The following is an 18,480-nucleotide window of genomic DNA, read 5'->3' on the forward strand; positions in this document are numbered from 1 at the left end:
AGAAAGTAAAAAAGAAAAAAAATCCCATTTAAAATAGCAGCAAGAAAAATCCTTAGAAATAAATTTAACCAAAGAGGTGAAGGACCAATACCCTGAAAACTATGAAACACTGATGAAGGAAAATGAAGATGATTCAAAGAAATGGAACAATATCCCATGCCCTTGGATTGGAAGAATTAATATTGTTAAAATGGCCATACTACCCAAAGCAATTTACAGATTTAATGCAATCCCTATCAAAATACCCTGGACATTTTTCACAGAACTAGAACAAATAATCATAAAATTCACATGGAGCCACAAAGCAATCTTGAGAAAAAAGAACAAAGCTGGAAGTATAACCCTCCCAGACTTTAGACTATACTAGAAAGCTACAGTAATCAAAACATCATGGTATTGACACAAAAACAGACACATAAATCAATGGAACAGAACAGAGAGCCCCAAAATAAATCTGTGCACTATGGTCAATTCATCTACAACAAAGGAGTCAAGAATATACAATGGAGAAAAGACAGTTTCTTCAACAAGTGGTGCTGGGAAAATTGGGTAGCCACATGCAAAACAATGAGATTAGAACATTCCCTCACACCACATACAAATTAAATTCAAGATGGTTTAAAGAGCTAAATGTAAGACCAGAAACCATAAAACTCCTAGAAGAGAACATAGGTGGAATACTCTTTGAAATAAATTATAGCAATATTTTCTTGGATCAGTCTCCTAAGGCAAAAGAAATAAGAGCAAAAATAAACAAATGGGACCTAATTAAACTTAAAACCTTTTGCATAGCAAAGGAAACCACTGACAAAATGAAAAGACAACCTACGGAATCAGAGAAAGTATTTGCAAAGGATGCTACCAACAAGGGGTTAATACCTACAATATACAAACAGTTCACACAGTTCAATATCAAAAACAAACAAACCAATCAAAAAATGGGCAGAAGACCTGAACAGACATCTTTTCAAAGAAGACATACAAATGGCTAACAGGCACATGAAAAGATGTTCAAATCACTAATTATTAGAGAAATGCAAATCAAAACGACGAGATATCACCTCACATCTGTCAGAATGGTTATCATCAAGTCTAAAAATCACAAATGTTGGCAAGGATGTGGAGAAAAGGGAACCCTTATACACTGTTGGTGGGAATGTAAATTGGTACAGCCACTATGGAAAACAGTATGAAGGCTCGTCACAAAACTAAAAGCAGAGCTACCATATGATCCAGCAATTCTACTCCTGGGTATATATCCAGAAAAAATGAAAACACTAATTTAAAAAGATACATGCACCCCAATATTCACAGCAGCACTATTTACAATAGCCAAGATACAGAAGCAATCCAAGTGTCCATCAACAGCCTCACCCACCAGGGAGTGGACACCAGAAATAAGAAAACAATGATCTGGCAGCCTGCGGAACTAAGTCCACAAATGCAAGTCAGAAACTACCCTGGGACCAGCTGGTCCCTGGCCCTTGGAAGACAAGAGGGGAGTGTACTTCTGGGACACAAAGGGCATCCCTTACAGAGGGCCACTTCTCCAAGGTTGAGAAACATAACCAACCTTCCACACACATAAAAATAGAAATAGAAATTTAGACAAAATGAGACAGCAGAGGAAGAGGTTCCAGATGAAAGCAAAAGATAAAACCCCAGAAGAAGAATTAAGTGACACGGAGATAGGCAATCTACACCAGGAAGAGTTCAGAGTAATGATCACAAAGATGATCCAAGAGCTCAGGAAAAGAATGGATGCACAGAGCGAGAAGTTACAGGAAGGTGTTAACAAAGAATTAGAAAATATAAAGAACAACCAAGAAGAATACAATATTGTATTGAAGAATACAATAACTGAAATGGAAAATACACTAGAAGGAGTCAATAGCAGAATAAATGAGGCAGAAGAACAGATAAGTGAGCTGGAAGACAGAGTGGTGGAAATCACTGCCGCAGAACAGAATAAAGAAAAAAGAATGAAAAGAAATGAGGACAGTTTAAGAGATCTCTAGGACAATGTCAAACGCACCAACATTCGCATTATAGGGGTCCCAGAAGAAGAGAGAGAATAAGGGACTGAGAAAATATTTGAAGAGGTAACAACTGAAAACTTCCCTAATATGGGAAAGGAAACAGCACCCAAGTCCAGGAAGCACAGAGGCCCATACAGGATTAACTCAAGGATAAATACACCAAAACACATAGTAATCAAACTGACCAAAATTAAAGATAAAGAGAAAATATTAAAAGCAACAAGGGAATCCCCATAAGGTTATGAGCTGACTTTTCAGCAGAAACTCTGCAGGCCAGAAGGGAGTGGCACAATACATTTAAAGTGATGAAAGGGGAAAACCTACAACCAAGAATACTCTACCCAGCAAGGCTCTTGTTCAGATTTGACTGAGAAATCAAAAGCTTTACAGACAAGCAAAAGCTAAAAGAATTCAGTACCACCAAACCAGGTTTAAAACAAATCCTAAAGAAACTTCTCTAAGTGGAAAAGAAAAGACCACAACTAGAAACAAGAAAATTACAAAATGGGAAAGCTCACCCATAAAGGCAAGCATACAGTAAAGATAGGAAATCATCCACACACACATATGATATCTAAACTAGTAATCATGAGAGAAGAAGAGTACAAATGCAAGACATTTGAATGCATTGAAATTAGGAGATCAGCAACTTAAAATAATCATGTATATGTATAGAATGCTATATCGAAACCTCATGGAACCACAAACCAAAAATCTATTTTATATATATATATATATATATATATATATATATATATATATACAAAAAATAAGATAACCAAACATAACACTAAAGATAATCAAATCACAAGAGAAGAGCACAAAAGAAGAAAGAAAATAAAGAACAAGGTCCTATTGTATAGCACTGGGAACTATATTCAATATCCTGTGATAAACCATAATAGAAAACAGTAAGCAAAAGAATATATAAATGCATAACTGAATAACTTTGCTGTACAGCAGAAATTAACAACATTTAAATCAACTATATTTCAATAAAATATTAAAAAAAAGAGGAAAGGAAGAAAGAAGACCTATAAAAACAAATGCAAAACAATTAACAAAATGACAGTAAGAACATACATACTGATAATTACCTTAAATGTAAATAGATTAAATGCTCCAGCCAAAAGACACAGACTGGCTGAATGGGTACAAAAATTAAGACTCAAATATATGCTGTCTATAAGAGACTCGCTTCAGATCTAGAGACGCATACAGACTGAAAATGAGGGGATGGAAAAAGGTATTCCATGCAAATGGAAATCAAAAGAAAGCTGGAGTTGCAATACTTATATCAGACAAAATACACTTTAAAATAAAGACTGTTATAAGAGACAAAGAAGGACAGTACCTAATGACCAAAGGAACAATCCAAGAAGAAGATATAACAATTGTATATATATATATATATATATATGCATCCAACACAGGAGCACCTCAATATATAAGGCAAACGTTAACAGACATAAAAGGAGAACTTGACAGTAACATGATAATAGTGGGAGAGCTTAACACCCCACTTACATAAATGGACAGATCATCCAGATAGAAAATCAATAAGGAAACACAGGCCTTAAATGACAAATTAGACCGGATGGACTTAATTGATATTTATAGAGCATTCCATCTGAAAGCAGCAGAATACACAGTCTTTTCAAGTACACATGGAATCATCTCCAGGACAGATCACTTGCTGGGGCACAAATCAAGTCTCGGTAAATTTAAGAAAACTGGAATCATATCAAGCATCTTTTTCAACCATAAGACTATGAGATTAGAAATCAACTACAGGAAAATAACTTCAAAAAAACATAAACATGTGGAGGCTAAACAGTATTCTACTAAACAACCAATGGATCACTGAAGAAACCAAAGAGGAAATCAAAAAGTACCTAGAGACAAATGAAAATGAAAACACAATGATCCAAAACCTATGGAATGTAGCAAAAACAGTTCTAAGAGGGAAATTTACAGTGATACAACCTGAGCTCAGGAAACAAGAAAAATCTCAAATAAACAACCTAACCTTACACCTAAAGCAACTAAAGAAAGAAGAACAAACAAAACCCGAAGTTAGCAGAAGGAAAGAAATCATAAAGATCAGAGCAGAAATAAATGGAATAGTAACTAAGAAAACAATAGAAAATATCAATGAAGCTAAAATCTGCTTCTTTGAAAAGATAAACAAAATGGATAAACCTTTAGTCAGACTCATCAAGAAAAAAGGGAGAGGGCCCAAATCAGTAAAATCAGAAATGAAAAAGGAGAAGTTACAACCGACACCACAGCAATACAAAGGACCATAAGAGACTACTACAAGAAACACTACGCCAATAAAATGGACAACTTAGAAGAAATGAACAAACCTTAGAAAGGTACAATCTCCCAAGACTGAACCAGGAAGAAATAGAAAATATTAACAGACCAATTACAAGTACTGAAATTGAAACTGTGACTTAAAAACTCCCAACAAACAAGAGTCTAGGACCAGATGGCTTCACAGGCGAAGTCTATTAAACACTTACAGAAGAGATAACACCTTTCCTTTTGAAACTATTCCAAAAACTGCAGAGGAAGGAACACTTCCAAACTCATTCTATGAGGCCACCATCACTGTGACACCAAAACCAGGCAAAGATTTCACAAAAAAAGAAAATTACAGGCCGATATCACTGATGAACCTAGATGCAAAAATCCTTAATAAAATACTGGCAAATTGAATCCAACAATACTTTAAAAAGATCATACACCGGATCAAGTGGGATTTATCCCAGGGATGCAAGGATTTTTCAATATCCACAAATCATTCAGTGTGATACACCACATCAACAAATTGAAGAATAAAAACCATATAATCATATCAATAGATGCAGAAAAAGCTTTTGATAAAATTCAACATCGAATTGTGATAAAAACTCTCCATAAAGTGGGCATAGAGGGAACCTACCTCAACATAATAAAGGCCATATATAACAAACCCACAGCTAACAACATCATACTCAGCGGTGAAAAGCTGAAAGCATTTCCTCTAAGATCAGGAACAAGACAAGGATGTCCACTCTTGCCACTTTTAGTCAACATAGTTTTGGAAGTTCTAGCCACGACAATCAGAGAAGAAAAAGAAATAAAAGGAATACAAATTGGATGGGCTTCCCTGGTGGCGCAGTGGTTGAGAGTCCACCTGCCGATGCAGGGGACACGGGTTCGTGCCCCGGTCTAGGAAGATCCCACATGCCGCGGAGCAGCTGGGCCCATGAGCCATGGCCGCTGAGCCTGTGCGTCCGGAGCCTGTGCTCCGCAATGGGAGAGGCCACAACAGTGAGAGGCCCGCATACCGCAAAAAAAAAGGAATACAAATTGGAAAAGAAGAAGTAAAAGTTTCACTGTTTTCAGATGACATGATGCTATACATAAAAAGTTCTAAAGACACTACCAGAAAACTACTAGAGCTCATCAATGCATTCAGTAAAGTTGCAGGATACAAAATGTATACACAGAAATATGTTGCATTTCTATTCACTAACAATGAAAAATCAGAGAGAAACTGAGGAAATAATCCCATTTACCATCACATCAAAAAGGATAAAATACGTAGGAATAAACCTACCTAAGGAGGCAAAAGACCTGTACTCTGAAAACTATAAGACGCTGATGAAAGAAATTGAAGATGACACAAACAGATGTGTTCTTGGACTGGAAGAATCAATACTGTCAAAATGACTATAGTACCCAAGGCAGTCTACAGATTTAATGCAATCCCTATGAAATTACTAATGGCATTTTTCACAGAACTAGAACAAAAAAATTTTTAATTTGTATGGAAACACAAGAGACCCGAAATAGCCAAAGTAATCTTGAGAAAGAAAAACAGAGGTGGAGGAATCAGGCTCCCTGACTTCAGACTATACTACAAAGCTACAATCATCAAAACAGTATCAGACTGGCACAAAAACAGAAATACAGATCAGTGGAACAGGATAGAAAGCCCAGAAATAAACCCACACACATATAGTCAATTAATCTATGACAAAGGAGTCACGAATATACAATGGAGAAAAGATAGTCTCTTCGATAAGTGGTGCTTGGAAAACTGGACAGCTACATGTAAAAGAATCAGATTAGAACACTCTCTAACACCATACACAAAAATAAAGTCAAAATGGATTAAAGACCTAATGTAAAACTGGATACTCTAAAACCCCTAGAGGAAAACATAGGCAGAATACTCTGACATAAATCACAGCAATATCTTTTTGGATCTGTCTTCTAGAGTAATGGAAATAAAAACAAAAATAAACAAATGGGGGCTTCCCTGGTGGCGCAGTGGTTGAGAGTCCGCCTGCCGATGCAGGGGACATGGGTTCGTGCCCTGGTCTGGGAAAATCCCACATGCCACGGAGCGGCTAGGCCCATGAGCCATAGCCACTGAGCCTGCGCGTCCGGAGCCTGTGCTCCGCAACGGGAGAGGCCACAACAGTGAGAGGCCCGCGTACAGCAAAAAAAAAATTAAAAAAATTAAAAAATGGGACCTAATTAAACTTAAAGGCAAAGGAAACCATAAGCAAAACAAAAAGAGAACCTACAGAATGGGAGAAAATTTTGCAAATGATATGAGCAAAAAGGGATTAATCGTAAAAGTATACAAACAGCTTTACAGTTCAACATCAAAAAAAAAAAACAACCCAATCAAAAAATGGGCATGAGATCTAAATAGACAGTTCTCCAAAGAAGACATATATGGTCAACATGCACATGAAAACTGCTCCACATTGCTAATTATTAGAGAAATGCAAATCAAAGCTATGTTGAGGTATCACCTCACACCAGTCAGAATGACCATCATGAAAAAGTGTACAAACAATAAATGCTGGAGAAGGTGTGGAGAAAAAGGAACCCTCCTACACTGTTGTTGGGAATGTACATTGGTACAGCAACTATAGAGAAATGTATGCTGCTTCCTTTAAAAAACTAAAAATAGGGCTACCATATGATCCTGTAATCCCACTCCTGGACATATACCCAGAGAAAACTATAATTCAAAAAGATACATGCACCCCAATGTTCACTGCAGCACTATTTACAATAGCCAAGACATGGAAGTAACTTAAATGTCCATCAAGAGATGAATGGATAGGGCTTCCCTGGTGGCGCAGTGGTTGAGAGTCTGCCTGCTGATGCAGGGAACACGGGTTCGTGCCCCGGTCCGGGAAGATCCCACATGCCGCAGAGCGGCTGGGCCCGTGAGCAATGGCCGCTGAGCCTGTGCGTCCCGAGCCTGTGCTCTGCAACGGGAGAGGCCATAGCAGTGAGAGGCCCGTGTACCGCCAAAAAAAAAAAAAAAAAAAGAGATGAATGGATAAAGAAGATGTGGCATACATATACAATAGAATACTACTCAGCCATTAAAAAAGAATGAAATAATGCCATTTGCAGCAACATGGATGGACCTAGAGATTATCATACTAAGTGAAATAAGCAAGACAGAGAAAGACAAATATCATATGCTATCACTTATATGTGGAATCTTAAAAAAAAAAAACGGTATAAATGAACTTATATTCAAAACAGAAATAGACCCATAGACATAGAAAACAAACTTACAGTTACCAAAAGGGAAAGCAGGGGGAGGGACAAATTAGGCATTTGGGATTAACATATACACACTACTGTATATAAAACAGATAAGTAACAAGGACCTACCGTATAGTGCAGAGAACTATACTCGATATTTTGTAATAACATATAAGGGAAAAGAATCTTAAAAAGACTACATATATAACAGAATCACTTTATGGTACACCTGAAAATAACACAACATTGTAAATCAACTATACTTCAATATAAAACAAAAACACACTAAGAAAAAAGCGCTTGTGTATAACCTTTGCCCATTTTTCTGTTGCTTTCTGTTTTTTCTTACTGATCCACAAGTGGTCTTTACATATTATAAATATTCTGTTTTATGCATTGCAAATATTTTCCCTCAGTTTGCAAAAGTCAGTGTATTTTTATCTCTGTTTATAATGTTGTTAGCTATAGAGAAGTCTTAAAAAGTTTATGTAGTTTAATGTGTCATGCTTTTCTCATGGTTTCTAGGATTTGTTGTTTTTAGAAAAGCCTTTCTCACCACACCCATAAAAGTTCTATTAGATTTTCTTTTTAGCATTAAAATTTTTTGCATTTGTAATCGATCAAGAATTTACTTCGCATATGACTTGAGGTAGCAATCTAACTTATTTCTTTCTAAAATGTTAATTTGTCTGTGCATTATTTTTATAGTAAAAAATTAGGTCCAACTAAAATACTGAACAATACAGGAATTAAGTTTATCATTCAGTCATTAAAAATTATATTTTGAAGAATGTTTAATATTGCAGAAATAAATGTATTATGTCATTTTAAGTAAAAATATATAAAACTTTGTGTAATAACTCAACTATGTAGATAAAACGCATACATAGAAGAAGGAAATAAATTTGGTTAAATATAGAGAATAGTATCTCTCTGAATTAGGATTCAGGTGATAATTTTTTTCTGCCTTTTAATATTTTCCCCAATAAGCATGCTTACTTTTATAATCGTAACAAAGTGATTAAAAAGAAACATTATTAAACACTAACAAAGAACAAGGTTAATGGGGACAGAACTCGTGAAGATAAAAATTTCATTTGTTCCTTACCATTTGGATGAAAAGGAATTGTTCTAAATTTCACAACTGGAGGGACAAAATTATACTCCGATGTAAAATTTATTCTCAGTTGGAAGAATGATCCTGTGATACAAAAAGACACATTTTTACTAAAGTGTCATGTTGAACTGATTAACTGTAACCTAACACTGAAGTTTATTCCTACAGTTTAGCCTCCCCAAGGTCCCTAGAGTTTTATTATATTAATAAGTAAATTGGATTATAGGATGCCTAGACTCCTCTAGATGGTGTAACAGACTCCTCACAATCTAATTCCATGTTTTCAGCCACATTCCCACTAGTCCTTTCTACCCACTGACCCTGTCCCCCTAACACCCGGCCCCTTCACTGTGTATCTCATCTTTACTGAACTCACTGCTCCAGAACCCTCTCTTGCCACCTCATGTCAGGCTGTTTACTCTGCCTGGATTTCCTTCTGATTCTAAACCTGGTGAATTCTCACACATTTTTTAGGACCCAACTCAAGGGTCACTTCCTTGGGAAGCCGTTCCTGACTCTCCAAGGCAAAATTAACTAATCACTGCCTCCTCGGTATTCCATTCAAAATCCATAATAGAACATGTTATATTTTATTGTAATTATCCACTTACATGTTTTTCTCCCCTACCTCACTAAACAAATGTATCTTGTTAATCCGCAACTGTAAGAGTGCGTGGTCATTAAAGCTTATAGTTGCCTAGTTTGCTTGAGAATTTGATTTATGGAAATTTATGGGAAAATCATAGAGGAAAAAAATGAGACATAATTGTGGGATTTTTCTGCCAACAGGCATTTTGTTAGCTATTCTCTGACTTCATAGAAGACTGTCAGATGATATTCTCAATTGATAATGCTTTCCTGTGTGTGCTTCTTAAAATCATGATAACATTAAGATTGGGCATAAAGAAAAATTCAAACCTGAAATTTCCATCCATGTTGACAAATGGCAAAAAATTAAACCATATAATAAAAAAAAACATGTAAATACTTTAAGAATTCTAGAAAATTTATACAATGCAACCTTAAAGAAAATAGGCTAATAATACAAAGACTTTTAAAAAAGTAAATTAGTTCTGAAAGCACAAACCATGCCAAACTGTATTCTGTAGACCTTCAATATCAGCTTCCCATTGCATCATATCTTCACTTACAGGAAAGCCAGTAATACCCTTTAATTAAGAAAAATTAAAGCAGAAAAAAGATTAAATATTTATTGCAGCTTGGAAAATCAGATATTAGATTACAATGAATTCCAAAAGCTCTACGTTTTCTTTTTCTGATAATTTTTTTTTGATTTTGGGAAGGTGTTATATATCGCCTTATTACAGAGAAGATAGATTCCAGAAAAACATGCGATAGCAAATTTTAAATAAATCAGTAGTGTAGTGTGCAAATCACAAGTGGGACAGTAAGGTCAAGACTAGAATGTGTGGCTTATGTAAGACAACAGACAATTTAAGACTCAAATTCAAAATGAAAGAAATAGTTGCAAAGCTTGCATTTCTTCAAAGATTTTAAAAACCATATGGATGCTATATAAGCCATGAAGTAAGAAAATTTTCATTAAGAAAAACACAACTCTAAAATTATGCTCATATATAAAAATAAAATTTTCCTACACTTGAGGCATTATTCCAATGGAGGGACAAGAATGTATTTCATAGAATAAGGTTATTGGTTATGCTGAGGAATACACTTAAATATAGTCGATAAATACTTCTGAGCAACCACATAGTTATTGGGTATGTTAAGTGCTGGTCTGGATAACCATTACATCTCTATTACCTACATTATCTATATTTACCTAACACTTCTCCCTTCAACAGATTTTCTTTCAACAGAAAGCCACAAAATTCAGGTGGAGCAGAAACAACATCAAATGTTACTTTCATACCTCTCGAATGTTTGTTGTTGAACTCAATAATTGTTCCCGACATCTCCTGTTAAGGCAATACTTCTATGGCAGGAGTGAAAAGAGAGCAATGCCATTGAACTACACCCTATGCAGCTGTTGGTAAGCATGCTACACCCTCTTTCTATGCACGGCTTTCTATTCTTTCTAAGTACACCCTCGCCCCTTCCATTTTTAAATTCTCCATATTGTATGTGATGAAACAGCCTATGGCAACCACTGAACAGCCTATGAACACTGAAACCTCATCGGTGGCATTCGGGGCAAAGCCTTGCTCTGTGTTAAAATTATAAGGGAAAGGTGCTTCTGTATTATATGTGACAGAAGTTGGCAAAAAGTGCACTAGACAGGAAGTAGTAGAAAACCCTGTGATGGAATCCTGCGGCCAAATATTTACTGACCCTTTCTGAGGCTTAGGTTTCTGGTAGGTAAAACAAAATACTACGAACTTATTTTGATGTATTGTAATTAATGAGTGCAACCCTGGACCTACTAGTCACTTACTACCTGATGGACCCTGATATTCAGGGCTTAAATACCCATAAATTACTCAGCATAGTGTGCTCAATATTGTTAACTATTATCATGAAGTGCAAATAGTTGTTATTATTATGAAGTAGATAATTATACTGAAATAGGTTCATTAAACAAGTCTGTAGTAGCAAATTATGTTTAACTAAATTATGCCTTATAGAATAAACACAGATTAAACTGCTTTTAAAAATTGGTACTCCAATGAAACACACCCTCCAGGTCTCCAGTACTCACCTCATAATTGTTTTTCTTCAACTCTTGGAATTCTCTTTGCAGCAAGATGTAGGCTCTGCTGTACATGATAAGGCAGCAGAGTCTGGCACTTGTCCCCGCACTCCTAGGGTTCGCTCTGAGGCAGGTGTCTGAGGTTATGGGTCACCTTCCCGCACCTAGTTAACTGACATAAGTTACTTGCCTTCTCTACCGAGCCTCAGAACGCTGTGTGCTCCCAAGATAAGTGGCTCTAAGTTGGACGTATAACAGTGACTTTTTTTCTCCTCTGACTCTTCCGAAGGGGGACTTCAGAAGGAAGACGTGAGCACTTTCTCAACTGCGGTGTGTCACTGCAGGGCCAGCCCACAGCCCATCTGAAGGCAAACCTGGATGAGCTTCTGGGACCACCCGTGCTGCTTGTGCGTGAAGTGGGCGTGAAAGGCGTAAGCGTAGGGCGGTCGTAGCAGTTTGTTGTCTCCGCTTCACAGGTGTAACTAACTGGGTGCCGGCTCGGCCGGAGGATGCCAATCGGTTGCCAAGCAACTGGACCGAGGAGGGTCTAGAGTGAAGGAGGTGGGAGCTTCTCCGCTCCTCATCCAATCAGCGACGTGGGACGGCCTCTGGAAACCTCCGCAGCCAATCGTCCAACCGGTTCAGTTTGAAAGGCCAATGAGAGCCGTTGTGAGGCCCCCTCCACCCCCGCTCCCCGTGCGCCAGAGAGCTCCACCAACTTTTTGACTCTACCCAGCTGGGGTAGGGGGAAGGAGGGGGAAGTCAGAGGATCTAGCGTGTAAGTCTGTAAGTCAGAGAAGCGTCCACTCGAAGTCCTCCGAAATAATGTTTTCTTTTTCTTTGAATATCAGAAACCATCAGGTAATAAGTGACCAGTAGTACAGGTCTGCAGTTATTTATAATAACTTATATGGCACGTTAGCGTTCACGATATGTTCGCATACCTTATTATGTCATCGAATCCTGCAGTTACTCTGGGAGAATGCTCCACAACAGGGAACTACTTAAAATTTCTCAGATTCCCATCTCTTGCCGGAGAGTTTTGCACCTGCTGTCCCTTCTGTCTAGACACTCACGACGTTCCTTCCATCCTTCCTCCCCACATTTTTCCTTCACTCATCGTTCACATTTACCTTTGCCTATGATTCCTTATGGAATCCCCTAAGACAAGATTAGGCTCCTTTCTTGTGATCCTAGAGGACCCTGTTAGTATTTATCAGGCTGTATCACAATTGCTCATGGCATTCTCCAGCCCACTGTGAGCTACTTAAAGGCTTTAATCTGACGGTGTCAACTACAGAAACTGGCATCCTTGCTCAGAGTGCTTTTTTTTCTTACTATTTATTTACTAATTTTATGGAAACAGGACATGAGTTCAATTAGTTCATTCATTCCACAAATATTTATTTAGCACTTCTCATATGCCATGGAACAATAATGAAGTGACTGCCCTTTTGGCTCCATATTCAGTAAGTAAATATACAAAACTAAAACAAGTGTACAAAACAAAAATCATAATTTCAGATCACAAGTGTATATAGACAATAAAACAGTAATGTGATAGAGAGTAGGTAGTTAAGAGTTAGAAATGGTGGTCAGGGAAGGCCTTGGTCAGGAGCAGACTTTGAGGTGATACATGAAAGGTAAGGTGAGAAGGAGCCAGCTATAAGAAATGTTGAGGGCAAAGAGTTCCGGGAAGAGGAAAACACAATTGTTCTCAGTCAAGAAAAAGCTAGGCTTCAAAAGGGAACCAGGGAGGGCCTGAGAGAACATGGCGGAGATGTGATTAGGATGGAGCCCTACACGGTGAGAAGTCTGGGTTTTATTTGAATAGAAATGGGAAACATTGAATGGCTTTAAGCATGAGAGTGTCATGCTCTGCTTTACATTTACAAAGTTACTCTGGCTGCCTTGTGGAGAATGGATTGTGCAGGAGACCATTTAGAAGGTTCCCATGGTCAATTTCATGTCCAGGTAGGGTAGCTTAGACATTCCCAACAACATCTTAACTTTACTGACATTTGGCACAATAAAATGATTTGATTCTGTGTTTCATAGAACTGAATACAAAGGGTTTTTTTTCTATTAAAATATCAACTAGGACCTGAGATTGAATTTTGGGGGGCTCTCCTTCGGATGCCATCAGATTTTCACTTGGGTTTATGTAGGACTGGCAATGTATGGTGAAAGTGAAGAAAGGGCTGCTTCTGTGAGAAAGTAATGGACCCAATTTGGGGATATTAACTAGGTTTCTTGATGATACTGTGGTGGCCCTGTGGTCCCTTCTTCCCCTACTCTGATAGGGGAAAACTGTGATAATAAATGCAGACTCCTTTGTTTTTTTGTGTAAAATTTTACTCTAGGAGAAATTATGTTAAAGTAAGAGAGAAAGATAAAATTAAAGCATTCTTTGTTCTGAAGTTTTAGAAATTGTTATACATATGGTACTTTAGTGAAGTGAAAATCAAGCTGGTATATTCTCCTACAACCCCTCAAATCTATTGCTAGCCTTGCCCTCTCCTTGGGACTTCAGACTAGTATACCCAGCTGCCTGGTTCTCACCAAGCTGTCTCAAGGACATTTCAAACTCAAAATATCCAAAAATAAACTCATTACCTCCCATCCTCTCAAGCAGCCTTCTATCCTGTTTGTTTTACCCAGTTTCTCAAGCTGGAAACTTGAAGTTCACTCTGACTCCTCCTCTTCCTTATGACTTACATTTAATCACTTACCAAGACCTGCTGCTTTTCTAGCTTCTTCTCACACCTTACCACCGGTGCCCAAGCGCACAGCCTTGCGATCTCTTGCTAGAACACAGAACATCTTTATACTATATTCCCTGTCTCCACACTTTCCTGTCATAAAACTTGACAGTAATTATTTAAACTAAACATGTGATCATGTAATTCTCTGCTTAAAATACTTCAAGGAATCCCCTTCATCTCTCCAGCTTATTCTGCCTCCATCTACAGAGTTTTAAATGTGGATTGACTTCTCAGGGTGGCTGAAATTGTGGACAACTTTGTATGTGTCTGTATATCTATGTGTATGTGTGTGCACATAGACTTTTTTTTTTGGTACAACAGGGGCCATGGAATTCATTCATTTTAATAATAGCCTGTGATGTAAAAAGCTTAAGAAACTATGCACTACAGTACAAAGGACTGAAAAGAGAAATGTTGCATTATATTTCTTATGGTAGGCAGAATTCTAAGATGACCTCCAAGAGCTCCACCCCCTGCATAATCCTCAGGACTGTGAATATGATAGATTTTTCTCCTGTGATTAAGTTGACTTATGTGGCATAGTTGACTTTAAGAAAGGGAGATTATCCTGGGTGAGCCTGACCTAATCTGGTGAGCCCTTAAATGGGACTGGGCTCTTCCAAAGGCGAGTAATTGAAAGCATGAGAGGGATTCCACGTGAGGGAGATCCTCTGTTGACACTTTTGAAAATGGAAGGGGCCAGGAGGCAAGGAATTTGGGCAGCCTCTAGGAGCTGAGAGTGGCTGCTGGCTGACAGCCAGCAAGAGAATCAGGGCCCCAGTCCTACAACCATAGCAACTGAATTGTGGGACAAACACATGAGCTTGGAAGAGGACCTGAACTTCAAATTAGAACATAACCTGGCCAATACTTGTGAGACCCTCAGTCATGCCATACCGAGGTCTGACCGAGAGAGTTGTGGGCTAATAAATGGTATTGTTTAAAGATATTAAGTCTGTGGTATTTTGTTATGCAGCAATAGCTAACTTATACTACTTCTTACCCAGAGTGCACAGCTACTGACCAAGACAAGCTTTGTGGCACAAGGTCAGTCACTTACTGAGCTGGATTTACCTGATTCAGTGTGGAAAGAACTTGGGACCAGTTGATAGACATTAACATATGGCTTTAGGGGATATGGCTTTAGGGGATGGTTAGGGGATAACATGGGTATGGCATCCTGAAAAATGAAGTGAACCAAGGCTCATGCACAAGTTTTCATCATCCTCGGTGAGCAAGGCACCTGACAGTCTATTTTATTAAACATTTGCAAAGTTACTGAGGCCATCTCCAGCTTTAACAACCAAGAATCCCCTCCCCCTCTTTTTAAAAACAATTCTTTCCCTCAGGAGTGGAACAGATGTTTTCGTTTTACTTAAACTAAAAGACTGTTTTTCTCATCCACCAGGAATATGTACCAGTACAAAGTGTTAACCTCATTTGGATTTGAACCCCCATCCTCAAGAGCAAAAGAAGGCTGAGGATCGCCAAATGTCAGCTCAGCTGTGAGAAGCGTTTTAAATCATATTTTGACGTATGTTACACTGTTAACTAGAAAATGAAGTGCAGCACACATGCTTCTAGTAACTCTGGTTTCAAATCATATGATCCCTTCTTTGTCTTGAAGACCTTTTGATGTGTGTTCCCAATATTGAGTTTCTCTGCTTTTAATAATCTTATATTCCTTCCTCAATATAAATGTCATGAAAAATACTGAATGCTAATCTTCAAAGATCAAACAGGAAGAAAGAGGTAGGCAGCATAGTTCAGTGACTTGAATTCCTGAAATTTCTCATTTAAAAATTTTATTTTAGCTTATAAAAGTCTAGGCTCAAAGAAACGCTTGGTTCCCCTTTGTAAAGTTGAAGTTGCAGGCTCCCCCAAACTACAGAATTCTGTTAGCTGTAAAATAATTTGCTCTCTCCCTGTTAGGTACCTGAGATGCAGGGGCCCATGGATCACTATTTATATCTATATTTGTGTCTACCTAACAGAGGGGGACACAAAATCAGTACATGCTGGCTTTTATTTCACCTTCTTTGCTTTAGCTAGGGCGACCCAGAGTCCAGGTTTGTCTGGGACTGGGGGAATTCATAGGAAAAAGGACTTTCAGGGCTAAAACTGTCATAATCCCTGGTAAACTGGCACCCCTGGCTATCCTAGCTTGGGCTTCAAGAACCTTTTTAGGGTGGGAGTTGCGTAGACAAGTTGGTAACAGCTGTTTGTTTTTGGAGTTGGTGTTTAAAGGTTTGTGTCTATTTGTTTTTCATGGCAGGCTGGTGCCCAGACCTCGTAATCATAGTTCTGAAACATCATGCCCAGAATTACATCAGGAGAGGATATTAGCAATGCCTATGATGAAGGAATGCAGTGCCTGCTTGGGTACTTTATTTACGCTGAAGTGTTTTAGGAGAATCATGTCTCCTTTCACTTTGTTCCCAACATGGGAACACCAATCACTGAGAGATAATGCATTTCATAATATCTAAGTACGACTGTGACTGTTAAGTGTGTGTGTGTGTGTGTGTTGGGGGCAGGGGGACTGGTTAAAGGATATAATTATTCTAGGCTTCTTTCACATGTATATCTACAAAGGCGGACCAAGCTTTTAATATACCTTTGCATAGCGCTCTCAGTTGCCCCCTGGGGAGTTCCAGAATTTCAACATGGGAGAAGCTTTGAGGTGGCAATCAGCTTGGAGGGGGTGTAAGGGACGACATATGGTTTACGGATAGCTTAGTGATGTGTCTTGAAGCTGTTTTTACTTAGTGTGTGTTTATTAGGGGTGGTTTGAAGGGAGATGATGAAACATTCATGGGTTAAGCCCACTCCCACTTCACTGGCACCAGTATGGAGTGTTCTACGTTATGGCATGTGCATGAATAATTAAGTAGGATATTTGTGCTCTAAATATTTTACCACATTAGAAAATAATGTATCGCTTTATAAAAATTGTTTAAAACACATTGAATAATGATAGCAACATTGTCACTTTTTGAGCACCTCCTATGTGCCAGATACTTCTCATATATTTGTATATGTTCTCATTAAATGCTTATATCAACTCTGAAAGACAGGTATTAGAGAAAACGGATAAAATTGTATATACTATGTTTTTGAGAACTTTTGTGTCAGGCAGTCTTCTCTGCAACTCGTTTACGTTACTTAGCTTCAATCCGATGAAGTGGATACATTTTCAGATGAAGAAACGGCAGTTCAGTAACTTGTGTACATTCACATGGTTACCAAAAGGTGAAGGGAAGATTTAAACCCAGGCTGTCTGACATTAGAACCTTTACTCTCAACCTCTGTGCTACATTTATACCATTTTACGGATAAGGAAGTAGAGATTGCTTTACTTACTCAAGGTCATCCGGATCACGGGCTGGAGCAGTTGAAAAGTACATGTGCCTGCGCCATTCTCCTCATCCAGGGTCCGTGAAGGGGGGGCGGGCGGTGGACATATAGTGTCAGATGCTATGTCTGAGGAATTTATAGATTTTATGGTCACTTTTATGGCACATTCTGGGGTGGTCTTGAGAACCTAGAATTTTTAAAATCTCCCCGGACCATTGTGATAATGACCAGGTCTGGCAACTATTGCCCTACTGTAGGGCTGGCTAATAAGTTTCATTCCTGGTGCCATTCTTGACTGATTAGTAGGTTATCTAGAGCAGTATGTTGAAACTGTTCAGGCTAACTCTGAGCTCAGCTGGGAAGAGCACCAGTGAGTGATTAGCCGCAAACACAAGAGACAAGGGCGCTGGTGCCCTGGGTTTGCTATACTGACTCTATGTACTCAGGGCTTCAGCTGGGCTGGGGATTGTGTTATTGTTCCCAACCATTCACCCCCTTCCCTGGAAGAAGGTTCTGCCTCCTTGCCCCTGACCGTGACGGTGTGGCTTGCGGTGCCTCTCAGTAGGTCAAGATTCATCCATGTCCTACGGTCAGCTTTGGCCTCAGAATTTGTGTTGACCAAGAGAACGTGAGAGGTGGACGTGATATACAGCATGTCTGAGCGCGAGTTTTATGAGTGACTGTTTCAGTTCTGCCTCTTGCTCTTTTCCCTGTGCCATGAGAACAGTGTGTCCTGCAGGGACCTGGGAGCAGCGACAGCAGCTGACCCACCTCTGCTGACTGACATGAGTGAGAAATGAACATTGGCTCCTACAAGGCAAGCTGCTGAGATTTTGCAGTTATTATTGCAGCCAGGCTAATACACTCCATTTCCAGAGTGAACTCTGGAAGTACAATTCAGTCCTAAACTGTCATTTGCCTTAATATTAGTTTTAGTCTTATCAGGTTGACTCTTAG

The 18,480-nt window shown here is 38.5% G+C and overlaps 1 protein-coding gene across 1 annotated transcript in view; it reads right to left on the reverse strand.

Annotated features, from left to right (window-relative positions):
* The window catches only part of UBE2U (ubiquitin conjugating enzyme E2 U), a gene marked incomplete at both ends in the record, with an annotated part of 42,054 nt that extends 30,578 nt beyond the window's left edge, over window positions 1-11,476 (reverse strand). The window contains 3 exons of the mRNA XM_082833146.1: window positions 8,722-8,814; window positions 9,818-9,899; window positions 11,411-11,476. Coding sequence (XP_082689272.1) covers window positions 8,722-8,814; window positions 9,818-9,899; window positions 11,411-11,476 — 241 coding nt within the window. The remainder of the gene's footprint in view (window positions 1-8,721; window positions 8,815-9,817; window positions 9,900-11,410) is intronic.
* Window positions 11,477-18,480: the final 7,004 nt, after the last annotated feature.

Source organism: Leucopleurus acutus (assembly GCF_964270905.1).
Source record: "Leucopleurus acutus genome assembly, chromosome: 2".
NCBI classification, from domain to species: Eukaryota; Metazoa; Chordata; class Mammalia; order Artiodactyla; family Delphinidae; genus Leucopleurus; species Leucopleurus acutus.